Here is a 27,893-nt window from a genome sequence, read left to right as displayed (position 1 = left end):
TGGTCTGTTGGATTCTGTCGTGCTTTACAGATCAGCGATTCTTTTTTTTTCATAGCCGGGGACGCAAATATCCGGGTTCCGCACCACCGGTGTACGGCATACGGATGTAGGCGACGTGTTAATTTTTGGGCGAAGATGGCTGACAGGAAAAATAATAATGTGTCAAATTCCAGTGCAAATCTACTGTTTAGCGCAGCTCCGGAGTTCAACTTCAACCTGCCATTCATACCGGTCAGCCAGGCCAGTGGCCCCGCTGTGTTGTCAGGAGGTAAGATGTCATGTTATTTGTGGAATTGCAATAAAACGCGAGCTTTAAACGTTTGCAACCGTACTAGCAGCAGCTACTGCTATTTAGGCTGCTGGTTTATCAGGTTATCATGGAAAGATCACACTGAAATTGCAAAACAAAACAAATAATTGATTTTCTTCGACGTCAAGTCTGATTAGGACAATGTTTACTACACAGTACAGAACTTGGTATAAATCCACCAAATGAAAATCTATTCAAAGAGTGTACTAGGCCAACCACTTGAGAAACTGCTAATCAGCCTTCAATGGTCTCATTGACTGAGTCCAATCAGTCCATGTCATGTTTACCGTCAGGCTTCAGCTACAGCAGTGGTTTTCAAGCCTTTCCATTTGGCCATTGAGATGCACCAGGCACAGGCACAACATTACATAGCCCTCCAAGCAGAACCCAAATGCTACTGAAGTTTCTGACATTTGTTCGACCCAGTGCATTGGGTCCTGTTCCACGTCGTCCATGCCACCTGATTAAAACATTTACTGGCTCATGTTTACATGTTTACCGCCTCTCCGCGCTCTTTGACGATATTCTTCAGTATGAGGCTTTCTGAATATGTAAAGTATAAGTACCCATACAAGCCGCTGTGAATATCTCCTGTGGCGCGGAAGCCGTTAAGTATTTTTAATATATGTTTGCCCGATTTGGAAGCTTGGATTCTTCTTTTCCTTCCTTGTTTATTGACACCTCATTGTACCGCCTATCTGGCTAGCTAGTGGCGCTATAGCTATGACACAGCAGATCAGAGGCAGGGACGTAGCCTCACAAGCCAACCGCACACCGGGAGGCGGTACAATAAACGGTAAACAAACAAGAAGAAATAAAGCGACCAAATCGGTCAAACAAAGATGAAAAATACTTAACGGCTTCCGCGCCACAGGAGATATTCGCAGCTGGATGTATAGCTACTTAAAGTTACCGAATTCAGAATAACTCAAGGAAAATAATGGCGTCACATGCCGCGGGTCCTATTTTAGAGAGAATCTCCACTTCCGCATATAGGAATTTCCATACGAAAATACAGTAGTGAGCAGGGACCCAACGTAAAACTCAACAAAATATCAGAAAAGTTTTACGTAGGGTCCCGAAAGGGGCTAAACATTACATAGCCTACATCACAGTGCAGTTACACAATACACAAGTACACGATACACACACATGTACAGATAGCTTGCTCGTCTTCTCCCTCCCACCCACATCCCCATACCAGCCCTCAACTCATTTTAGACAAATACATGGAGAGTACAGTACAATAACTTGTGTAAAGGTCAGAAATAAGCAGTAGCACAAGTAATGCTAAGTCCTGAAGCGGCCAAGAGAGGTAATCGGATCTGAGAGAAAAAGGAAGATTATTCCAGTCAAGTGGAGCTTTGTAGTGGAATGACCCACGTCCAGATTCAGTCAATATTTTATTGGGAACAGTAAAGTAGGTATGTGTGTGTTTGCAGCCAATCAAGTGAACTGGGAACAGTGGTGTGTTCTGCATAGGGATCATGTAATACTGTACATTGAAAGGTTTGAGAATAGTTTCTGTGGTGTTCTGATAGACTTGGTAACAAGTCTACTCGCCCCGTTTCTGTTTTCCTCGCAGAATTTTCCCCAGTGAGGGGTGGGAGAGGCTGGACAGCAGACGGCTGGACTTTGAATTTCTCTAACTATAAACTTTCATGACAGCAGAACAGCCTAAGTACAAATATAATTTATGAAAAGCTACTACAGTGAAGTCTGTTCACAGAAGTTGTTGTAGGATATGTGGGGATTATCTGACGAGGTACCATTTGAGGGGGCAAAACCTTACATATACTAAATAATACTAAATTGTTTATAGGTTCAATATAAGTCAAATAATATAGCCTTTCCACAGGAGTATCTTTTTATATTTTTCCAAAAAGAATACAAACAGCCAATAGCATATTACAAAGTTATCCCCCTCACTGGGGAAAATTCCGGTAGGAAAAACGGGCAAGCACCGGGGCGAGTAGTCCAGTATTCATAGACTTTTATCAGTGTAATCTACAATGGTAAATTATTCTTTTCCTCTCTTCACAAGTGAGAAACAGTGAAAGGTATAGTGAGCACAAACTACCGTATGATTCTTTTATGGCAAGATCAATGTGAGATGTAAATGAAAGTTCTGGATCAAGCGTAATACCAAAGGTATTTAAATGAGTCCACTATCTCCAGACGAGACAGAACCGTCATCAAACTTAACCAATAGATCAGAAGAACTTGCACCACTATGTGAGTGGCCGAAAAGCATGCTGCAGGACTTCTTTTTGTTCAATAAAAGCTTGTTGTTTTGAAGCCATGCCGCATTTTTGGACATGATTGAAATCAGACTGTAAGAAATATTGAAATTGAGTGTTTTTTACCTTTTCTTTTTAATCAGAAACGTAGATAACGGGTCTATTATTTATTCAGCATTTGAGCCACGACAGCCCACAGACCACAATTTTGATGAGATTTAGCCTCTCAGACCCAAAACGGATAATATTTCGTTGAATAAGATTCCATATTTCCATGCTGTATTGATGTTGGTACCATTGGAGAGATTACATTCTCTAATTGTGTAGATGTCTTGTAAATTAAGCAATGCAGATGTTTAACAATAAGTTAACTTGTGAGAGCTTTAAATGAAAACCAAATTGATCCGTCCTGTACGGGTCCATTTGGTTTCATTTTATGCTTTCAAGAGTTAAAGATCTATAAGGGACCGGGTCCATTTCGTTATCATCATCCTTTAGCTGGGAACCACCAGGAACCCCCTCTGTGTGTGTGTGCTGGGGATATTCAGTCACCACACTGGGGTTTAGCATTTCCCCTTGCCAAATCGTTCGTGTGTAATAATTGCTCCTGGGAAGAAGCTTTTTAGCAGCTTCCGTTATGCAGCAGCATCTGAAACAGTCCATGGTTGGGTTAGCTTGGATGTATAATCGATATTCCAGTGTTGCATAGTACAGTGCTGCTAATGACGGGACACATTTTGCAGTCTCTCTGGATTAAGAGCGTCTGCTAAATGCCTAAATTGTAAATTGGATCAGTCAGTGTCATCAAGCAATCGATCAGTACTAGACAGGAAACAAAAAACAATCTGTCTAAACTGTCTAAATTACCAAATCTGTGTGTATAAGATATTAGTTAGATTAATTTGTTCAACTGTTGTGAAAGCAGATTCACTATAAAGCAGACATGTTATGATTGTGTTCTCATAGATGATTCAACTGATGTGGGAGAAGAGGACAGCTTCCTGGGACAAACCTCTGCAAACGTCTCGGCTCCCTCCACGTTCAACTACTTCTCCAGTCCCGTAACCAGCAGTGACCCGTTTGCATCGATAGGCCATCAGCCATGCCCGCCGCCCCCACAGTCAGTCGCTCGTCCGGCCATGACGGGTCCCGCTTCTGTCCCCAGCAGTGTCCCCAGTTCCCCACCACCTCCCGTCCCTCAAGCTAACCCTGTTCCACCTGTGTTCAACAATAGCACCGTTTACCAAAGCCCCATGGGCCGACAGACTCCTCCCCCTAGCTCAATGACCCCACCGCCTCCCCCGGCGCCCCATCAGAGTTTTAACCCGTACCGACACACTCCTGTCACCAGCAGAGTCAGCCCTTATCTTGCAGCTCCGGAGGTGCAATCATCACCCGTACCACCACCCCCACCGCAGCAGAACCCCTATTCTCTTGGCCCGCAACAGCAGCACACATTCCAAATGGCAGGCCCCACATTCACAAAGGTAAACGCAAACATTGCGTAACACAAACACTGCTGACGAAGATGAGGACGCAAATTGTGATTGGCCGGAATGAGATCATGTATTATAATGTACGATGATAAGAGCGCCCCTCACTTCACACAAGTGTGATTTTAGTTTTTTCTCGTACCTTCTATTAACCATTTAAACCGTATACTTAGCTGACCTTGTTCCCGAGGGCTCTCTACTAGGCCCCCTCCTGTTTTTTCTCTACATCTACACTAAATATCTTTGCAGAAAATAGCTGATCTACAATCTCGCAATGCATCGCAAGCTTGTACATCCTCCAATGAATGGAGGAGGAAAAATAAGATGACTATAATTGGGATAATGGATACATGGAGTTCTGGTCTTTCTCTCCTTGCAGCCCCCTCCCACACAGATGATGACACCCCCACCTGCCCCGCCACCGACCACAGCTGGACCATTGGTTCCTGCCCATCACCCCATGATGCAGCATTACACCTACAATATCTATGAGCCTGTTCAGCCACACTGGTTCTACTGCAAACTAGTTGAATCAAAAAGTGTCTGGCTTCCCTTCAGCATCATTGACTCTATTCAGCTGGAGGAGACTTACAATTCCGGTAAAATGGACCTCATAACATAATTTCCTTAAACATGTTTTACCTAGTCTTTTAGCTTAGCCATGTTGGGTCCCATGATATTATTGATCACGCATCGTTATGCTTATGATGTTGCTTACGCTTCTTTTATTGTGCTTTATTTTATTAATGTATGCTTTGTAGCACTTTGAGATTCGTGAGAATGTAAAGCGCTTTATACTGTAAATTAAAATGCACGATTATTATAATGTAATAGGTAACGATTAGGGATGTCCCGTTCATATATTTTTGGATCTCCCGATCCGATTCCAATAATTTTGATTTTGAGATCTGCCGATACAGATTTTTCCCGATCCGACCTTTATGTTTTTATAGAACACTCAAGGCCTATTCATAGTCTGGATTTTCGGTAGTGAGGTGACCACCGCTCCGGTGGTGAGCTGACCATATCGTATAATATCCAAAATCACAGACTATTATCCAGTCTAATATCTTGATATGGGTGGCTGCAGACACAGACTTAGAAGTGGAGCTGCATGTGGATGTAAATATCCAGGCATAGTGAAATAAAACTTTAATCAGTTTAGGACAACTCTAGCAACGATGTTGGGTACGCATCCATTAAAATCCAAAAGGATGCAGCAAACGCAGTAAGGTGTGTCCAGTGTCCACGTGACGGGTCGCAAGGATTTATACCTCAAGAAACGGAGCGAATCAGGGAAAAGGTAAACGCTAGCCCCCCTGCACCTTTGCACTCTTCTCGCACTATTAAGCTCGAATTGTACCTTTTTTCTAAACTAATTTTCTTGTATATTTAAACTCGAATTGCACCTTTCTAAACTAAAATTGTTGTATATTTAAACTCGAATTGCACCTTTCTAAACTAAATGTATTGTATATTTATGGAACGTAGCCTACTGTGAAGTAGGGCATTAAGCGACTAGTAAATCCACTAGTCGACCTTGTTGGTACTAGTTGACAAGAAAAAAAAAAGTTAGTTATAGTCACCATTTTCTTTTGCACTTTATATTCCATACCTTTTTGTTTTCTGTGTTTTGCTGTGTTTGATGTTATATTATATATTTTCTGCTGCATTGTCTGAAGGAAGCCAAACTAAAATAAGTTTGACTGTTTTGTACCTGTACACAAGATGTAACGATAAAGTAGAACCTTGAACATACCACAGATGGTCCACATGGCTTGCGGGAAATCCAGGCTGAATTTGTATTCCATATTTATTTCTGCTGGATCCTTTGAAACCGATAAGCCCTCTAGTAAATGTCCTCTTGGGCCTTTCTTCTCCTCCTTGTAGTTCAACCGGACCCGGAGAATGTGATCGTGCGCACGGACGGAGGCCGCTACGACGTGCAACTGTATGACCGCATGCGGACCGCTGTCTACTGGGAGGAGGAACCCACGGAGATCCGACGCTGCACCTGGTTCTACAAGGGAGACTCGGACAGTCGCTTCATTCCCTACTCGGAGGATTTCAGCGACAAGCTGGAGGTTTGTACCGTCACCGTCTAAACCAGTTGTCGGAAGCCACTGTAACGGAAGTCTGGGGTCACAAATCTTGTTTACCCATTTAGACCTGGGAAAAAATCTACAAATGTCTTCTAAACAGTTTTCTGAAAAACCCATGTGTCTGTGTCAGTGGTTCTCAAACATTTTCATGTCAAGGAGCCCGAGATTATATGTAATTGGCCGCCGACCCCCATCTGAAAATATGTTGTTCGCCAGAAGCAAAGATTTGAGTTAAAAACGTTCGCTCTGAAAGAATATATATTCAAAAATCTGCACTACATATTCACGTTTTTCAAAAATAGCAGACCTACAAGCTCGTAAATGTTGTACTCGCAATACTTGGTCTCAATAATGTCATGCAAAATGCTCAACATTTCTAAATTATTTAAAGAAATAACAGATATATAAGCTCACACAACATTGTGAACTTGTGAATATGCTATTTTTGGCCCGTGGGGCCTCTAGTCTACAGTGGTGCCCGTTGGGCTCTGGCCTAACTTGGAACGATGCAAGTTGGAAATGCACGCCTCACCCAGATATTATGCATTGGAGCCTCTACAGCAGTGCCCGGGATGACCTTTTATGCAGAGCCTGGTAGTCGATGGTCAATGAGGGGGCGCTTGTTTTACAGGCGACCGGATTAAGGTTGATGAGGGGTCCGTTAAAACGACCCGATTAAGGTTGGTGAGGGCCCGGGGTCCATTAAAACGACCGGATTAAGGTTGGTGAGGGGTCAGTTAAAACGACTGGATTAAGGTTGGTGAGGGGTCCGTTAAAACAACCGGATTAAGGTAGGTGAGGGTCGGGACGGGATGCGCTGCTCCGTGCTTGCGGTAATGGTTAGGTTAGGGTTTGAGGCACTGTAAAACAAGCGTCCCATCAGCGCCCATCGAAACCGAGGCTCTGCGTAAACTAAAAACTGTCCCTTTTATGCCTATATATGGAGTTCTGACAACCGTGGGTCCGACCGACTCGACACCGGCGGGCAATGCACCCCTTGCGGTCGTGTGGCACGTGTGTGTCGAATTTGTAGTCGGTGGGGCCAATGGTTCTCGAGTTATGTGGATAAACACACACACAGACAGATATAGATAGATATATTTTTTTAATATTCTCCTGTAACAACATGCCCAAAAATGTCGATGCCAGCGTTCTAGTGGTCGAAGTGAATGATAAACACGTTTTCTTTCTCCAGGGGGAATACAAGAAAGCTGTGTCTACCAACCAGTGGCACCGCAGGCTAGAATTCCCATCTGGTGAAACCATTGTCATGCACAATCCAAAGGTAAGCCTTGTTGTGTGAGTAGCTTTCGAAAATATTCCGCTGTAGAAGTCCATGTGGCAGTATAGCATAGATCAGGGGTGGGTAACTTTGATGATGGAGAGGGCCACATTATTTCCAAACTCACTCCAGAGGTCCACATTATTTCCAAACTCACTCCAGAGGGCCACATTATTTCCAAACTCACTCCAGAGGTCCACATTATTTCCAAACTCACTCCAGAGGTCCACATTATTTCCAAACTCACTCCAGAGGGCCACATTATTTCCAAACTCACTCCAGAGGGCCACATTATTTCCAAACTCACTCCAGAGGGCCACATTATTTCCAAACTCACTCCAGAGGGCCACATTATTTCCAAACTCACTCCAGAGGGCCATATTATTTCCAAACTCACTCCAGAGGGCCACATTGCATATTGCTGTCGTATCAAATCAGCAATTTTTTGCTATTACTGGTACTTTAATTTAAATCCTGAATGTTTTGCTATAGCTAAGCCCCGCCCTCTCCCACTTAGACACTCCCACTTAGACACTTTCCAGCCGGGCTAATTCATTCCAATGTAAATATCATGGATTTTACACATTAAATACTGGTTCATTTTTGGAACCAGACCTTCAAAATCTCTTCCAAATCCGTCAACAAGGCCTGCCATATGCAGTGGAAAGATTTGTGCGTGACATTTCTTTAAAAAAAAGTTTTATCATTTGTCTAACCATGTTATGCTTAGCTGTGATTGGATATTATGGATCATAGCAGTTTGGGGAGGGGAATCCTGATAATTAAATTAAATTTAATTCAAACATTTTTTCTTTGACGCAATTGGTCAGAGCTACTGTCAGTCAAAGGTCTCAAGCATTGAACGTCACTGTACCAAAGCCCGCCCATATTGCATATCGTGTCCCGATTGATTCGGCTGATTCGGTCTGGCTTATTAGCCAGGCTAACTGCGTGCGGGTCCAGCGCACACACTAATTTAGGGCTGGAGGGTGACACACACACACGTCGATATATAATAGCTAAGTCTGAGCATAGGAAAGTGCGCACAGAAAGACACAACAATGCACGGGCGTGCAAACGATTAAGCACGCACAGACAGAAGTTTGCAGAAGCACACGCATGCATGCAACATGTTATGATTACCGGTTGTTGTTGCGCGAGTGAAACGATTATGCTTTGCGGCACGTGTATCATCTGAAAGTGATGTGCGTTTTCTGTGTGGCCTGATGTGTGTTTTTGGAGGTGATGTCGGAAGTGGAAGGGAAGTCCACTTGTTGGCCGTGGCAAGCATGGGTCCGTTGTGTGTTTCTTGTTTGTGGAGTGGGCGATTGCATTGTGTGTTTGAGGTCACACACAGCAGCACAGTAAGCGAGGGGTGAAAGGGGGAGGGCCCTTGGATGTCTGTGCTCTGTGCTGGTGGAGTCTTTGGAGAAGGTGATGTGGAAAGTTGTGACGATTTTGACGTCATGGCAAGCTGGGCAGTTGGTTCGTGTTTTGATCGTAAACAATATTTGTATAGTAAATATGACAGTTGTGTGGATGCAATGTAGTGCACCTGGATTCGGGTGGCATGCAGATTTATTTGTGCATGGAGAGATGTGTGCTAACACAACAGAGTGGTTTGGTAGGAGAATGAGGACGGATAAACGGCCATGTGCTTGTGTACCCCCTGTCCATTAGGGTAGAAGGATGTTAACTTTATGAACTAAATACAAATACATTGGACATAAAAAAGACTAACATTTTTATACTAGTCATTCAGCTACTCATTTAGACTGAAGATATTAAAGCGGGTTATGTTTGCATGTTTGGAATTGTTAGCTGAAATCAATATATCAGTATTCTGATATTAACCTGCATTAAGTGAAGGTGGGGGGCTGCCAGTTGCCCATGTATGGTATAGATCCTGTGTTTATTTTAGTGTGCAATGAGAGGCCCTGTTGTGTTTTTTTGTCGACCAGGTGATCGTCCAGTTCCAGCCCTCTGCCATGCCAGATGAGTGGGGCACAACGCAGGACGGCCAGACCAGGCCACGGGTGGTGAAGAGGGGCATCGATGATGACCACGACGAAGTGCCCGATGGTAGCAGAGATCCTCTTTTTGCTCATAAGTTGACAAACATTTAACCAAAAGTATTAACCTATTGAGACCTGAGACCACATTCTACAAAATGTCTTCCATAATCCTGACGGTTTTCTAAAGCTCATAGCTCAAAGCACAGAGTGCCTCACTATTTTTCAGAAGCCTTTATTACCATGACATGCCCTCCCTAAAGACCTACTCCTAAACAGGGCCTCAAGGGGGGGGGCAAAGGGCAGCCAATCACCCTCTCTGCTGATCGTATGACCCGCTGCAGCTTGGCCTTGTCCTTGGCCGCTGCAGCGCAGAACCAAACAGTGATGGCGAGGGTGATGATGGACTCTATGTTTGCAGTGTAGAAATTAACCAGCAAGGTCCGAGGTGGAATTTCTTTAGCTGTCTCAGAAAAAAACAGTCAACTCTGGGCCTTTTTTGTGAGGGTGTCGATGTTGGGCCCGAGAGACTGTCACCCCGAGGAAGCGGCATGACTCCACAGTGGCGACTGGAGTGCCTCCCAATATGATGGGAGGGGGAGGGCCGGAGGGGCCGTATTCCTCCTGAAGTCCACGATCAGCTCCACCGTCTTGAGGGCTAAAGTTTAAAAATAATGGTTAAAGTTGTTAAAAGCTATACGGCGACACTGATGCGTCCTCAGGTCTAAATGGGTTAAAAAAGAGCTTGTAGCTAAATAAGAAACATTGGGTCCATCGGAGCACAGGTTCTATTTTCTATTTTTGTTTTAAAAAGTTAGTTTTTTAAATGACTAGAATGTCATGCATGTTGTTTCTGTATTTCAGGAGAGCTACCTAAGGCGGATCACCTAGTGTTCATGGTGCATGGAATTGGTCCTGTGTGCGACCTGAGGTTTCGGAGCATGGTGGAGTGTGGTGGGTTAGCGTACCATACTTTGTTTAAATGACAAACGGTCGCAAATGACCGCAGACAAATCGCTTACCATTGATGTAGACTGATTTTTTGTTGTTGACGTCCCTGTTAACCAATACTATGACGAAAAATGTGTGTGTGTCGTTTTCAGTGGACGACTTCCGTAACGTGTCTCTGAAGCTGCTGCAGAGTCACTTTAAGAAGTCCCAGGATGAGCATGTGATCAGCAGGGTGGAGTTCCTCCCTGTGCAGTGGCACACGGCTCTGCACGGGGACGCCACAGGGGTGGACAGGTGAGGTTACCAACTCTCCATTTAGCTGGGGACCCACCTGGAAGCTTTAAAAAAACATCACTTACACTACCTTTAAGTGGTTAAAATATGGAATGTTCCTCTACTCTTGTTGTGATGGATTGTGCGTGTAGGAGGATAAAGAAGATCACGTTGCCCAGCACTGGACGCTTGCGACACTTCACCAACGAGACGTTACTAGACGTGCTCTTCTATAACAGCCCCACGTACTGCCAGACCATCATGGACACAGTTGCCCTAGAGATTAACAGACTGCATGCCCTGTTCATGGAGAGGAACCCCGATTACGGTGGAGCCGTGTCAGTGGCTGGACACAGCCTAGGTAACCACATCGGCATCATTTTCGTGTTGGAATTATGAAGCTAGGCATTTTGTCACAATTAAGAGTTACAATTTTTATTTGGCTTATTTGGATCAAATAAATCGTTGCACTTTTACGATTTTATAGAGAAAGGGAGTATTTTCTGGTCCCTGGGGGGAAAATAATTTACATTTTCTGCTCAGGGACGCTTCAACACATAGACTGGGCAAGCCAGCGGTCAAACCGGCAACCTTCCAGGTGGCCTCTCCACCCATTCAGCTATGGCCGCCCTAACAAACCATGTCCTACATTAAATTGATACGGTAGATAGATTATTTATCAGGCACACTGCTGAGTTTTTCGGATTTTTAGCTGCGTTTTCCATCAGTTTTTCGAAAAACGTGTCCAGTGTGCAACCACCTTTATAGTCCGTTCTTTTCCCACCACACAGCCATGAGTTATAGATGAGCAGAGACATTATTTTAAGTACATTTTATTCAAAGAGTTAGATCATGTGCAGTTTTCACAGAAAGAGTATACGACTCTTTTTTTTTTTACATTTTCTCCCACAACTCCCTTCCCAGTCCTCCCCACCCACCCACCATCTTTCCCCACGAGGCCAGACATACAAACAACATACAAACACAGGTATATAAAAAAAACCAATAATTTGAGTACAAAGCAATACACACAACATACAGTATATACAGGCATAAAACCAATGGGTAGATAAGATACTAAGACACAAAGAAAGGGATCACATGGTTATGGTTAATAAACAACTTCAATGGGGGGTAAGATTAACAATAATACAAACAGGTAAAAATAAAAAAAAAAATATATATATATATATATATATATATATATATATATATATATATAAAAACTATATACATATAAAGAGATAAAGCGCTGATCCGCACACCAACACCATGTGTCTTCAGTCAGGTGAAAGTGATTCTAAACTGCTTACATACGATATTAAAGGTTGCCAATGGTTGTAAAATTTGTCCGAGGACCCTCGAATTGTGAATTTGATCTTTTCAAGTTTCAGAAAGGACATAACATCAATCAACCATGATTTAGCCGAGAGAGGGGACTCAGCCTTCCACTGTAAAAGTATCCTCCTGCGGGCGATTAATGAGGCGAAGGCAATAACATTAAGTTGCTTTCTGGGTAAAACTTCATCCTCCTCCGGGATTCCAAAAATTGCAATTTGGGGGCAAGGAAAAATGGTTGTCTCCAGCACTTCAGAAATTATGTCAAACAAAGATTTCCAGACAGATTCCTTGGTAATTGTGAACATCTATCGCAACTATCCGTCATGCCCGGATATATTTTAGATAACCTTGCTTTACTGTAATGAGTTCTGTGGAGAACTTTAAACTGAATGAGGCTAAGCCTAGCACAGGAAGAGGAAGAATTAACCCTCTCCGTTGCCTGCTCCCACCACTCATCTGAAAATGCGATCTCCAATTCGGCCTCCCAGCCTGCCCTGATCTTATCCAAACCCGGGTCTCTGCGGGGGATAGTCTAGCAGAGACATTATTTACACGCTAAAAACTAAAAGGTTTGTTCAAAAGTGCTATATTTCAGCAGACAAGTGAACTCTGAGCCAGTGTTTGAAACTTTCCTTGGTACAGTAACTGTTGGCCTATTGGCATAGGCCAGGGTGACCATTTTCAAGAACCCGGGTGTAGTACAATGTCTCCAGCTACTTCTGATGTCATACATACCTTAATGCAATTGCTACACTATAAACGCAACACTGACTGTTTGATACTTTTATTTCTGTTTTTCCATTTCCGGTGATCAAGTATATTCACAACTATATTAAAGCATTTCTTCCTCAAAATACATACATCAATAATATGATCTATTAAATCACATTACCCACACTGTACATAATTTGGTGTTCATATATCAGAACGGGTAAGGACTAGTAATACTAATTGTATCCCCACCAATCTGGCTTGTGCAGCAGTACTTGTGGTGTTATTCCAGCATGTATAGACCTCCGGTTGTCACACATATGGTTTCATATCTTTGCAGGTTCCCTGATACTTTTTGACTTGCTGTCCAATCAGAAGAATGGCTCCTCGGCACCGGCCATGCCAACCGTGCCAACTACTAATGAAGTCCCTGCTATAGACAAGAAACAGGTACTTAATCAGCAGCCATCAACACGATTAGGGGGGACGTTTCTAGACATGTTCTGTATTAGTACGTTTTCACCTCAGGTCTGATACACTGTTGAGCTCAGACAATAAGGTGACTCTGTGTTTAAGCCTTCATACTCTGCTCCATTGCATCACAACAGCATTATACTTTGTCACACAACACTTTTGTCAGTCAGCGCTTTTAAAGTTGAAAGTGTCTCTTCCTGGTTAGCATCACTTGTGTGACCAAGTATGAATTAGTCTAAAAGCAGCCCATGTTCATCCTTATCCTCATAAAATGGTCCTCACTAATGTTCATTTTAAGTTGGCAGAGTTTCCCTCTACTCTCATTGGTGGGCTGTGGACAATCAGAAACCTGCCTATTAGGAAGGGCCAGCACCCCTCAAAAACTAACCTTTTCATGTGAAGCTGAGGTTTAGTCTAATCTGTGTGACTGACAGGAGAGATGATCAGAGGAGCAGAGTTTATACCACCATAATATGGTCCAGTACCGAAGTATGGAGCAGCCAGTGTAAGAGTAGAGATGAACCCCGGACTCCACATCATAAAAGGAGACCAGACCCTCCTCATAATCCACAAACACTCCCACTTTCTGGAGCTTCTCTCTTACAGGGAGGAGGACAGCAGGGCCAGCAGCAGCATAGTACTCATTTCCATTCCTAAACAATATAGTCCAGAAACCATTTTTGGGGTTCAGTGTGATTTGTCCCTTCCTGTTGATGGACTCTCTGGCCACTCCTAAAGCCCACCATATCTTCCCTTTAACCTGAACCTCATAGTAAAACCTTCCTGAGGAGAAGCTTTGTTTTCCTAAGATAAAGGCACACAAAGAGAATCTCTCTTTGTTGTCTGGGAGATTCTTCTTCACGTCTCCAAGACTCACTTGTTTTCCATCCTCAGACAGGATGAGTTTGCAGTGTGCTGTATCAGGGTCCAGAGTTACATCCACAGCATATTGCTGGACCCTCCTCAGTTCAACATCACGCAGCTCCTTCTCTATCTCTTTACTGAGTGTCTTCTCCAGCTGAGCCACAGCTGTCTTCACAGTCCCCAGGTGTGGAGACTGATGGACGTTGACCCTTGTCCAGTCCTTGGTGGGTCTCCATCCAGTGTTGATGGATGTGAAGTTCTGGAGGAGGTGGAGGTGGTCTTCAGTGAGTGAGAGCTGCTTCAGCTCAGAGCTTCTCTTTTTTAACTCAGTGATTTCCTGTTGCAGCTCTTTAATGAAGCCTTCAGCTTCTTTCTCTGTTGTTTTCTGCTTCTCTTCAATCCCATCAATGAGCTCAGCCTGGCTTCTCTCAATACAGCTGATCAGAGCAGTGAAGACCTGCACACTGTCTGCTATTTCTCTGTCTGCGTCTTTCTGGCTGAGATCTACTGAGTGTTTGACCTCCTGAATCTTCAGTTGTTTCTCCTGGATCATCTGCTGAACTTCAGAATCTGTCTCTCCCAGCTCAGCCTTCTTTCCTTTATATGCCTCTTTCATAGACACAATCTGATGTGACTTGTGCTCTAACTGAGTGTAGAACTGACAAACACACATGTGGTCAGTCTTACAGAACCGCTCCAGAGGTTTGTCATGTTTCTTACACATATACAGTAGTCCTCCAGGTTCTTCACAGGGTCGATTAGTGTGTGTCGTTTTAACGCTGGGACTGTGCGATGACACTCCAGGTGAGTCTCGCAGTAGGAGGTCAGACACATCAGGCAGGACTTCACGGCCTTGAGCTTGTTCTCAGTACAGACGTCACAGGAGACGTCATCTGGTTCAGCAGGTTCTGGGGTTGTGGCTGAAGTTGTTTTCATCTGCTTTGACTTCCTGAACTGATCAGCCATCTCGGAGAAGACTTTATTGACAAAGAACGCTGGTCTCTTGTAGAAGGTTTCTTTGCATAGCGGACACTGACACATCCTTAGTGTCCCAGTGCTGCGTGATGCAGGCGTTGCAGTAGTTGTGTCCACATGGAGTTGTGAATGGATCAGTGAACACATCCAGACAGATAGAACACAGGAACTGCTCTTCAGAAGTTCAGACAGGAGGCTGCTGCCGGCACACGCCATTTCTACACACTGGAAATAGAAAGTGAAAGAAACTTAGGTCATGGACTATATACTTCTCACAGCTTAATGGTTACGACTGTATGCATGCAGCTCATGGTACCACAGCACCTCAAAGGCTCCATTGCTTTGAGGTTTTTCACCGTGAAAATGTGGTGCAAATCTTTGAATATATTATTTTTTCAGAGTGAATCAATGTTTTAACTCAAATCCTTGCTTCTGGGGGTGCCGAATGCCGATTACATATACAATTTTGGGGGTCGTTGAAAATGTTTGAGAACGACCGACATATAGAAACATGAGTTTTTCAGAAAACTCATGTTTCTATATGTCGGTTTTGAAGAATCGTCCTCAGGTCTAAATGGGTTAACACACTAACACAATAACATTTACTGTTGACGGTTACATTATTGAAACCATGTGATTTATACTGAGGATAACAGAGAATAACAATAAGATCGTGTCTGGATACATTCTCTGTCAACGAATGATATATCTTGTATTATCAAACATATGATTTGTCGTACTCACATGTCCCACCTATGCAATCTGTTGTGAGTTTGAAGATCAGCTTTTTTCACTATACGTTTGACTTTCTTCTATGCAAAATTAAATAAAAAAAACGGTTCAAGAAGCCTCTCTCTCTCTCTCTCTCTCTCGCTCTCTCTCTCTCATATTAAACTCAACCTTTGTTCTTAACTGACACCTGATCAGGTTTATTATTTCCTCAGCTTAATTAAAAATGAAGTTTATTCACCCAGTCAGGTGATTGCTTTCAGTCACGTCGTGGCTGACTGAAACACCTGCTGCACACCAATCACATTGCTTTTTTTTTTAAATTGTTTTTATCCCACGATTTTGTAACCCATTTTTCACCCCTGTGTCAATTATCTAATGTGATCCTGGGCTCTACACACCCTCCACCAACCTAGACCCCATATATGGGGGACAAGGGGAGAGCAACGGACTTGAACTCATGCTTCCTTCATGCTTGAGTGTCCAAGTTGCTCCTTTACACCTGACAGGGGGGAGTTTCCCTGGTTGGACGTAGCGCGTGGAAGGAACACGTTATTCCAACCAGTTCCTTTCCCCCCGGCTGGCCAGGGGGAGCCAGTTTAGAGACCAGGATTACTGCATGTTTTTTGTGAGGGATACCTACCCTATAGGGGACACGGGAGAACATGCAAACTCCACACAGAAAGGCCCTTTCGCCAACCCCGCCTTCGGGTATGGGCACTGATGACGCGGAGGAGGAAACACGCCGCCAGCACCCACAGCGTCCCGAGCGGGAATCGAACCCAGGACCTTCTAGCTGTGAGGCAACAGCACTACCGACTGTGGGAATCGAACCCAGGACCTTTTAGTGATGAAGCGACAGCACTACCGACTGTGCCACCGTGCCCTTTTCCCCTTTCCGTCTATGGAGCGTACAGTATATGTGCTGAAGGGAGGGAAAAACTTTCCCGAGATTCCTTTGCGAAGCACCGCGGAAGCATGAGCGCGTGTCACAGAGCGCATGTTCGGGTCTGTAAGAAAGTCCCGGAAGGCCCAGGCCGTAGCGTAACGGTCTGGGCACCGGACTGTTGATCCAGTCGCGGTGTGCCGCGGGTTCGACTCCCGGACCCGACACGGCCTTTACCGCATGTCATCCCCCCATCTCTCTCCCGTTTCCTGTCAGCCTACTTTCTGTCCCTTAAAAAATCAATAAAAGGCGTAAGCCGCAAAAAAATATCTTAAAAAAAAAAAAAAAAAAGAAAGTCCCGGAAAAGATGCGCTGTGATTGGCCAGTAATCACTTGAGTGGCAGCGTGACGTATAAACGTGCCTTCCGCACTTCCGGCGTATACTTCCTCCCCCGATGTAAATTCTTCCGCCCCTCCTTCAACACACATGGCTCCAACCAACTGCAGCCACCAATGCAATCATCCATGGCGATTCCAACCAAATTAAAAACTAAACCTTCTTTCTGGAAAGTCAGCCTGCTGAAATGGAAGCCATTCTTGCATTAATAAAAGTTTGAAATCTTTGAAATGATCAAACCTGCCTATAGTGCCTACAAATGTTGCTGGAAGGCAGAAGAAGACAGCCAGCACTCGATAAACCCTAGGTTTCTGAACTGGCCACAGCTTTCCTTTTGAGATACAGAGCGAGTACGGTATACAGATTTGGTGCCATCTTATATAAGCATTAGTGAGGACCAGTGTTGGGTATAACGGTGCTATTTAAGCTATTGAAGACCTATATTTCCCTGTTTTTTTTTCTTTTGACACAAAGGAAAAATAATCCATTTGACACATTTTGCGCTGTTTCCTGAATGAATGAGTTCTCTGAGCCTCTCTCGTGTCACGGAGAAGTGACTGGCTACAGTGAGCATGCACCGTGTCACAGCTTGTTACAAGGACATTAGTGACCCATTATGCTTTGCAGTCTGTGGTGATTGCGTAATGATTCTAATGTACAGGAACAGGATCCAATAGGTCACCACTTTTGGTGTGACACAGCAAACACACAGCTCTTGTTTACATTCCGTTGTCAACAGTCAACACGTGTGCTGACAACGGCAAAGATTGGGAGAAGATGGATACTTCATCCTTTAACCCATTTTGGTCAGGAACCCCATTTGGTGTTTTAAGCATGATGTTATACTTTAGCTATTAAAAATGGTAGGTCTAAATGGGTTAAAGGCTGTGGAAGTATTCATTCACACTATTTTTGGATTTATTGGGGAAAGGAGGAGATTGTTTTCAACACAAGCTTCACAACACTGGTAGGCTGCAGTTGTTTTTCTTTTCCTTTTTTTCTCTCGAGGTGCATGGGTTTTAATGGTCGGTAACGCCAAAAATAGAAGAGGGACCACCGCTCATCTGCTGAAAAAAACTTTAGGGAGGTGCTGGAGCCACAAAAGGAATATGAGGGAAAATAAAGGGAAGCTCCGCACACTCAATCTGCGCACAATCGGTTTATTTCTTTGCAAGCTTTCGGTCTACTGACCTTCATTATGCCTGAAGAAGGTCAGTAGACCGAAAGCTTGCAAAGAAATAAACCGATTGTGCGCAGATTGAGTGTGCGGAGCTTCCCTTTATTTTCCCTCAATGGTCGGTAACGCAAAAATAATTAACAAGTTACTTTTCTCAGAAGGTAATCTTGTAACGTAATGGGATTTGTATAGGCAGTAACCTAACAACGTTACTTTAGAAAGTATCAATGCCCAACACTGGTGAGGACCAATAATGAATATAGTTTGAAAGTGTAGTGCTCCTTTTAAGCTGTCAAAATCTGAGCGTTTGAAGAGATCTTTCTCAAAGTCATACCTCATCCCAAGGACGAGGTTGAGGTGTGAAATAATAAATAAATGTATACTATATATTTTTCCCAACCAGGATCCTCCCATTGCTCAGCAAGCCAATGCCCTCACACCATCTCCTGTCGAAGAAGACCCTAAAGAGGAAGGCGAGGAATATGAAGATCTCCCTGCTGTCCTGCAACATCTGGGCCTGTCTGAATACAAGAGCACCTTTGATGAGGAGAAGATCGATATAGAATCTTTTGTAAGCATAGACTTGGTTTCAATCATTCATCATCTGTAGTGGCGACACTCAAACGGCATTGTGACTTAGCGGTCTTTACAGTACGTTTCACTACTCTCTTATGTTCAATTCAGCTCATGTGCACAATTGAGGACCTGAAAGAGATGGGAATTCCCTTGGGACCCAGGAAAAAGATTGCCAAATTTGTCAAAGACAGATTAAATAAACAGGTGAGTTTTGCAATAGAGTGCTGCTACGCTGCAGGATTCATGTGTTTTTCAAAGCCAATCAATTAAGACAGTAAGCTCTATACTATAGCAGACAAAGGCTTAACGGTATGTTTTATTCTCTATTCTACAACAGGTCGTTAAGAGGAAGCAATCTGATTGGTTGAAACGGTTTCTAGCCGTTGATCAAACCACTACTGTTCACCACCTAATCAAAACAAAGAATTCAGCCGCTCTGTTTTCCCAGAGCGCTAGCAAACTCGGTGGCTAGGCTAGCTAGTTTCTTTGGACATTTGTGGTCGTAGTGACTACATCTGTCATTAAAAATATATATTTTTCAGCGATTTTCTTTGTTTTAAGGGTAACTGTTGTAGAATTGCAATATTACACTTGAGGGTGTTGTTTAACGTGATTATTGCCACTTCAGTGATGCTTGCGGAACTCGACTTCGTCTCGTTCCTGACCGCATCCCTGTCGTGGCAATAATCACGTTAAACAACACCCTCTCGTGTAATATTGCTTAATTAAACAGCACACTTTTGAATGATTTTTTTCAAACTCAATTGTCTTGGTTCACCCGTCTTCATTTCACTCACCCACTGTGACAGGCCACTCGTCAGGCGGCTCAAGAGAAGAAAGTGGAGGTGAAGGAAATAAGCCAAGAGGTGGTGCCAACACAGACGGTCCCTGAACCCCTCCCTGATCACACCGCCACAAAGCTCCCTGTGGGCAGGAGTCCACATCCAGTCCATGTCGATTACAATTACTTTGAAGTCGGCACTGGACAGGTAAAAGACTAATACATTTATATGTATGAAATGTAGACATGAAATTGGAGATGTCCCGATACTGTATCGGGAAAAGTATTGGATCGGCCCTTATTTGTCATATCGGTATCGGCGAATATGCCAGTCTAACCACCGATCCGACACAGGGGTAAGGGGTTGATACTATGGCAGGTAAATAAAATATTGGGACATGTGGAGTTTGCTTTGGAGTTGCCCAAACTGCACATTTGAGTGAGGAGTCTGCTATAAACACAACACGAGATATATATATATATATATATATATAGCTATGAACACAACATGAGATCACGACACTGCTATCGGTATTCGGTATCGGCTAACACAGAAATTGATCGGGATCGGATCGGAAAGCGAAAAAAGTGTATCGGGACATCCCTACATGAAATATAAGAATATGTTGCTATAATGGTTGTTATAATTTGCTGCGTACTGTAGGTGTCTGTGGTCTACCATGCCCTGGACTTCAAACCAGTGAATTTCTTCGCCCTGGGTTCTCCAATCGGCATGTTCCTGACAGTGCGAGGTCTGGAGAAGATTGACGAGACATATCGGCTGCCCACGTGCAATGGTTTCTTTAACATTTACCACCCGGTAAGAACGATGTCTAGGATTTACGTTCGTCACTGAAAATGGTATCGTGCTTACAATGCTAAGTATTGTAAATATAGCTTTATAATATAAAAACTAAACCTTGCGATGCCATTTTAGCGCTTCTGACAAACGAAAGTCTTCGAGTGCCTCGGAAACGATTGATTATTACTTCCGGTTCTTAAAATCAGCTGGTAGCTCTTAAAGGGTAAGGCTCTTATGAATGGTGGTATATGGGTGGCAGGCTGAGGCTTTTTGTGACATTAACCCCTCTGCTGTCTCCTGGTGGACGCAGAGCCAACCGCTCTGAGACTGCCGAGCCGTTTGTACTGTAACACACGCTGGACTCACATCCTGTTTGGGCGGCCATCTTAGATGCTAAATAAATAGCGTCAATGCTAGCGAGCTAAAATGAAGTCATCCTTGCTCTAGAAAGCGCCAATGTTCCCATCTAGTCCACCGGATCATCAGCAAAGACCTCTGAACATTGCACGTTTTATCCAAACCATGGAGAGCTCCGTAGATTTCGTGTTATTCAGCTTTTTAGTCAGCCTGTATAAAGGGAGGTGAACGGCAGTGCGGTTGCGCAATCCGGTCTAGGATCGCTAAAGAAGGAAAGGCCAAGCCAAAAAAAGAAAAATCAGCGATCCGGTTTGATATCAATAATTCAGACGGAACGTTACGCCAGAAGCAGTTGCCGGTCGGATTCCAACTGGCGGAAGCTTCCGTCAGAAGCAGTAAATTTGTTAAACGTCGGTGGGGAACAAGTTAAAAATGTTTTATATCATTATAACACTACTGGTATGTTAACAATGTATGTAGCCAACCAACATTAACTAATGTTGCCAAGTAACTACTCTTGGGTAGTACAATTAGGTAGGTAGTACATTTAAGTTGTGTAAAGTTGCACAAACTTGATTGAGTTAGGAATGGTCGATAAAAAACTAGGAACTTCCAATGTCCGACTTTGAATGGAAAGTACAGTTGTGACTGGGATAGCGCTGTGTCATATTGTATCATATTTCAGAAAATACTTCATATTCTTGCAGAAAGAAAATAAACATTATTTTACAGGATAATACTATTCCCAGCCACTACATATCCTGTGTTAACCGATGCCTAGATTGTTGGTCAGCCGTGTTTCCTTGTGTTTTAGCTGGACCCAGTTGCATACAGGATCGAACCCATGATCATGCCAGACTTGGACCTGAAGCCTGTTTTGATCCCACACCACAAAGGGAGAAAGAGGCTCCATCTTGGTATGGAACTCAAGCTTTATCTTGAATTTCTCAATGTGCCTCAATGTTGTTAGAATCCATTTTGATGAAGGAGACGTGACATTAACTTCATCGCGTGCCGATTTCTCGTCATTATCGCTGAGGTCCACGTTGCCCATGACTGGATTCTCGTTGTTTTTATTGTTTCGTTATTCAATCGGGCACTGTCTGAATTTAGTGTAGGCCAGTGTTGATTTTGACAGCATATTTTGATTTTAGTTTTAGTCGGTAGTCTCTTGAATAGTTTATTTAGTTTTAGTCACATGGAATGTTTATTTTGGCGGGCCTTGATGCGGTCATAATGACTGCTTTCACACTTGCTAAAAATAGCCCATCTACAATCGGCCGATAGCAGATCTACTTCTCTAGATCTGATATTTTCAGCATGCAACCAATTATAAAATAACTTCTGTGTTTTACTTATACTGGATATCTTGTACACTAGTCCCTTCCTAACATTTTAGTCTAGTTTTGTTGACAAAATTGAAAATTGTAGGCTCAACCTGGCTGTAAGCAGCTCTGGGCGTCTTTCTTTTTTTTTATATATATATTTTATCCCACGATTTTGTAACTCATTTTTCACCCCTGTGTCAATCATCTAATGTGATCCTGGGCTCTACACACCCTCCACCAACCTAGTCCCCATATATGGGGGACAAGGGGAGAGCAACGGACTTTAACTCATGCTTCCTTCATGCCTTAGTGTCCAAGTTGCTCCTTTACACCTGACAGGGGGGAGTTTCCCTGGTTGGACGTAGCGCGTGGAAGGAACACGTTATTCCAACCAGTTCCTTTCCCCTCCATCAGGCGCCCCGGCTGGCCAGGGGGAGGCAGTTTAGTGACCAGGATTACTGCATGTTTTTTGTGAGGGTACCTACCCTAGGGGACACGGGGAGAACATGCAAACTCCACACAGAAAGGCCCTTTCGCCAAACCCGCCTTCGGGTATGGGCGGAGGAGGAAACACGCCACCAGCACCCACAGCGTCCCGAGCGGGAATCAAACCCAGGACCTTCTAGCTGTGAGGCGACAGCACTACTAACTGTGCCACCGTGCCCCCATCTGGGCGTCTTTCTAATGGGACTGTGTTTTTGTTGCAGAGCTGAAGGAGAGTCTCTCTAAAATGGGCTCAGACCTGAAACACGGCTTCATCACCTCCCTGAAGACGGCCTGGCAGACGCTCAACGAGTTCGCTCGTTTTCACACCTCCTCTGCCCAGCTGCAGGCGGAGCTGGACATGGTAGCCAATCAGATTAAAGAGGAAGAGGAGAAGCATGTACACGCGTGTACAGGTGAGATTGACTTTCCTGTATAAATAGTTCAGAAAATCAAGACACGGTGCATTCGAGCATGGGGCTAAATATGTATTTCTTTACAAAATGTTATAGCAATTATTTTATTTATTATTTACTATAGTCCTATACTATAGTCCCAATAAATTACATCTGGCCACAAAAGATCACGAGATCTACTGAATGTGTCAAACTGACATATTGAGACTACGACACAGTGTGGCTTCCCCCCAGTAGTCTATAATAATAATATAATAATAGAAATCGCCATAATATTTTGAAAACAATACATATTTAGCCCCATGTTCGAATGCCCCTGCCCCCCTGTCAAAAACCGCTAAAATCCCTAAAACGAAAGAAAGCAGCAAATTAAGAAGAATTAACACTCATCTTTTACTTTCTCTAATAACAACCTAAAACATGAACCTTGGTTGAAAAAAACTAAAGTTGTGCTTTAACCACAGTGCGTGATTGCTAACGTCAAAATTGTTTTTTTTTTACAGAACGAAAGATTTCAGACAGTCCTGAGCCCCAGCGAGAAGAGGAGGTGGAGGTGAAGATGGGGATGCTGAACGGTGGGAACCGCATCGACTATGTGCTGCAGGAGAAACCCATTGAGAGCTTCAACGAGTACCTGTTTGCCCTTCAGAGTCACCTGTGTTACTGGTACGTACGTACTCATGCCCAGTTCTAGTCATAGTCTCTTGAATAGTTTTCATTTCGTTTTAGTCACCTGGAATGTTTTAGTGTTAGTCTAGTTTTAGTTGACTAAATATCATAAGATTTTAGTCGACCAAAACTACAGTTGATTTTGTCGACTAAAATGTATTTTGGCGGGCCTTGATGCCGTCGTAATGACTGATTTTACACAAAATAGCTGATCTACAAGCTCACAACACGTTGCAGCGTGACGTGTTGTGAGCTTATAGATCTACAGGTTTGCAGCTGTGTGGTTGTCGGACTAAGGCCCAGGCTACACGTATATGGATCCTCCGTTTTAGAAAAAATCCCTGCCCATACGACAGAGATATCTATGTCCACACACAAACGCAGTAGCAGGTTTCAATTATATTTGATTTTATATTTACACTTATGAGCTGACAATCATATTTTTTAATGAAGGAATAAGTACTGCATTTTAGCCACCTAAATTGTGAGTGGAAGTGGAACATGTTTCTTTCATTGTCTGTCAGCATGAGTTGTGCATAAATCTCCAAATCCCAACTCTTGACTTTACTCTCCATATAATTAAAATCACACCTGTGTGAACCGAGTGGTGCAACTCCCCTCTCTCCCCCCTCCTCTCTCTCTCTCTCTCTCTCTCTGCTCCGTCAGATTAGCTTTATTATGGCTATCAATCCGCGTCGCTGAGAACTATTATTTCATTATTATTTTGGCTCGGCCTTTCCTTCTTTAGCAAACCTAGACCGGTCCCGTCCACCTCCCATTATAAAGGGAAACTAAAAGCTGAATAACTCCTAATCTACGGAGCTCTCTGTGGTTTGGTCAATTAGCGTGATGTTCGGAGGTCTTTGCTGATTATCCGGTGGTCTAGATGGAAACATTGGTGCTTTCTAGAGCAAGGATGGCTATATTTTAGCTCGCTAGCATTGACGCTATTTATTTAGCACAAGATGGACGCCCACAACTGTTTCTGTGCTGCGTGCGCAGCCTCACAGACCGTGGCAGTCAGAAGTTGGATTTGCATCCAGCAGGTGGCAGCCATGTCACATACTTCTCTCGTTCCAATTTCACGCATGCGCACACCACTCGTGCTCACACATATAGGTACACATACAGGTACACGGACATTGCTGGATGTAGGAGTGGTTGCACCACTCAAAAAATGATAGACACTTTACCATTGCTCTGGCGACTTGGCAAGTCCTGCACAGAAAATATTAGCAGAGTCAGACCTATAGAAGTGTGAGTGTTGCGTCCACAACCAGTTGTGAGCTTGTAAAGTGGCTATATTTTCCAGGTGTATAATAAATGTCACGTTATAATGTAGGCTAATAAAAGTTCACGCACGCACATTGTCGGCATGCAGCAGGCGCAGTGACAACGGAATGCAGTCAAGGGTGCGCCCTTTAAACAGGAGAGAGATGTGCCATATGCGCACGGCGACCCACTTTATACTTTCTTCTCACCAACCACGCTGTTTGCGAATCTATTCACACCTCTCTCTCCTCGCATGACCATGAAATGGAGAGCAAAATACAGCACGAGAATATAGTTTCACATGCGGCTATGCACACACCACGCATAGACTTGTTGGTGTAGGCCTACTGCACAATGGCATTTGGCCTGGATCCTTATTGGTAGGTTAATATCCACAGTTTATCTGTAGCGGTCCGCAATTAACCTATTGTTCAAGCTTCGCACTCGGCACCAATACAAATGAAATCACCAGTCCGCACTGGACTACTAGGCTGATGTATTTATTATTGGATGCAGCAGAGCAGAGCCTTTGCTTGCTGCAGCATATGATAAGTTTTAAAGTTGTTAACAGTGATATATAAACATGAACAATCAAATAGATATACATGTAGTTTCCATCCAGGCACAAGCTGCATTTCTCACCTAATTATAGTAAAAATGATATGCGCTAATGAGCGGTGACGTCATCGTTTCTCAAAAGCTCCGTTTCACATGACTACACAGCTCCACTGATCCGGATATTTTCGAAGATCTTCACTTATTTATCCGTTTAAAAAAACCTCTGTTTGAGTGGCCGAAAACGCCGTTTGCGTGTGGCTGAAAGGCCCAAACGTACACAAAAATATCAGTTTTGCAAAAGATCCATATACGTGTAGCCTGGGCCTAAATGGCTCAGCTCACTAATGGACTGGGTTTGTCAATTTGAGGTATTCGTATTCCATTTCTTTATTCTCTTGCAGGGAATCGGAAGACACAGCCCTGCTTATCCTCAAAGAAATCTACAAAACCATGGGCATCCATCCTGAGCAGTTAGTACATTAATAACAATCATTTTCAGTACTTGAGGATCAATAAACCAGACTGAGAACTCATTACAGTGCATTTCCTCATGCACTGAGTGGTGCCATCTTTTCTTTTTGTTTACACTGTCCATAAATTTTTTATGGAGCAGGCAAAATTGCTGTGCACAGGGTCTTGGGATTGGGGTTGAATGCAAATGCATTTCTGCATTGAGTGACACTAGACGGCAACACAGATGGCTTCAGATGATCAGCTTAACTGGACTGCTGAATGCTAACACAGTTTTAATCTAGCAGTTGTACAGGAGGCATGACATTAATCAATGTTGAGCAACTACATGGTTTATTGTGTGACTAAAAGTATAGATTGTCTACAATCAAGCTGTAATAGACGGATATAGAAGCCTCTCGGTTTCTCTTGGCCGCCTGTCAAGTAACTGCCTTGAATTTAGGGGGCCGGGCGTGCCGATCCACGTCCGAAACGGTTTAGAATTGACAATTACCGTGTGGGGGTCCATCTACTGTACCCTTGTGCGTGTTTGTGTGTGTGTTAGGTTGCGCACAAATGGTGAAAAACAACCATGCTGTTTTCGTGCTCAGACCCACCCAGCCACACACAGCTCTGTAAGGGAGTGGTTGCACCAATCAAAAAAATGGTAATTGTTACTAGTTTCACTCTGAGACTGAGAATGTACAAATTGAACCAAATGGATGGATGCAGCCATCCCCAGCAGTCGAGAAAAGACGCTCTGCTATGTCTATTACACAGCTTGATTGTACACAATCTATACATTTCTCACTTCAATTTCTGGATTAAAACTCTGTAATAAAAACTCCATCCAGTCAGAAGCCATTGAAGGGGAGTTTCAAGAGTTCATGCAGCACTGGAGTGTGACAAGCTGGAGTTTGAAATACATTGTTTTCAACGAGGGTGGCGCAAATATCAGTAATTTTAGGCGTGTGTGCAACATGGCAACAGTTTTAAAGTATTGTAGCCTACAGTGACAACTAAAGTCTCTGTAATGTTTATGTTGTACTATTATTAAAAACTAGTGATGCCCCGAATATTCGGCCGCAGAAAATATTCGGCAGAAAAGGGATAAAAATGCATTTTCGGCAGAATATATATCACCGAATAGTGTATGCAATTAATGCATTCAAAATAGCTGAATAAATGTTTTATGGACCCATAATAGTGATTAGTATTTAAATTAAGTTTTGCCATAACCATTTCTTTTGCCATAAATCAGGTAGCTTTAAGGTACGGCCATGACAGAAATGGTAGGAAAAAGATATATATTAATCATATTCGGTTTTCAGCCAACTGCACCTTTCGGCGCATCCCTACTAAAAACGATCCAAAATAAATCCAATCCAAGTGCAATGCATTCTGCCAACTTCAAGTACAAATTTGTCACACTTGGCCAATAAAAGTCTATATGTAGAAGAGCCGCCATTGGACTGGCCCCATGAAGTGAACGGATTTGTCAAACTCTCGGCGCTGCATCCAGTAGTCTGTGGATACTACCCACTACAAGCACATCTGCTACATGCCCACCGGCATCATCGAGCAAGTGTGATACTCGGTGCATGTGTAAACGCACCATTAGGTTCATCCCATGTTATTTTTTATTTTCTATTGTAGTTTATATTATGCCATTTGTCTTAAATTAAGAAGAGAAAATAAAGTTAGTGAAGACATGTTTTGGATTTACATTTTCTTTATGCAAGTCATAGAACTGGTCAATGGCATTGAATGTATAGAAATGTTTATCACTTTAAACATCAATGATGATTACATAACATTTATTACAATTTATTTCATGGTCAAAACGTTATAAAATAAACACTTCCCTTATACACGTCGATGCATTTCTTTTTGTAACGTGTACCGAGTATGCAAGGAAGACATTTGAGAAATCTTTACAGGATGAGTTGAAAAGGAATGTGATTATCAACCAACAGTTCAGTCA

General features: G+C 43.3%; 1 protein-coding gene and 1 pseudogene across 2 annotated transcripts; one reads left to right on the top strand and one right to left on the bottom strand.

The window, feature by feature from the left end:
• Window positions 1-135: 135 nt before the first annotated feature.
• Window positions 136-27,786, top strand: sec23ip (SEC23 interacting protein; the record flags this gene model as incomplete). Its single annotated transcript, XM_083775407.1, has 18 exons — window positions 136-268; window positions 3,517-4,037; window positions 4,423-4,642; window positions 5,934-6,127; window positions 7,341-7,430; window positions 9,389-9,509; window positions 10,304-10,393; window positions 10,543-10,684; window positions 10,816-11,024; window positions 13,056-13,165; window positions 18,621-18,788; window positions 18,902-18,997; window positions 19,603-19,782; window positions 20,239-20,394; window positions 21,548-21,650; window positions 22,769-22,960; window positions 23,464-23,626; window positions 25,861-27,786. 18 exons carry the CDS (start codon window positions 136-138, stop codon window positions 25,940-25,942), a joined length of 2,970 nt encoding a protein of 989 aa, XP_083631533.1. The 3' UTR covers window positions 25,943-27,786.
• LOC310865186 (zinc finger protein RFP-like) lies at window positions 13,599-16,759 on the bottom strand (annotated as a pseudogene). The gene is made up of 2 exons: window positions 16,673-16,759; window positions 13,599-15,246 (listed from the first exon to the last, which is right to left on the bottom strand). The product of its transcript is annotated as a zinc finger protein RFP-like (transcript).
• Window positions 27,787-27,893: the final 107 nt, after the last annotated feature.

This window comes from Protomyctophum parallelum (assembly GCF_964188405.1).
Source record: "Protomyctophum parallelum genome assembly, chromosome: 10".
Lineage (NCBI taxonomy): Eukaryota > Metazoa > Chordata > Actinopteri > Myctophiformes > Myctophidae > Protomyctophum > Protomyctophum parallelum.
The sequence above is the reverse complement of the archived record's forward strand: the minus strand, read 5'-3'. Positions and strand labels throughout refer to the sequence as shown.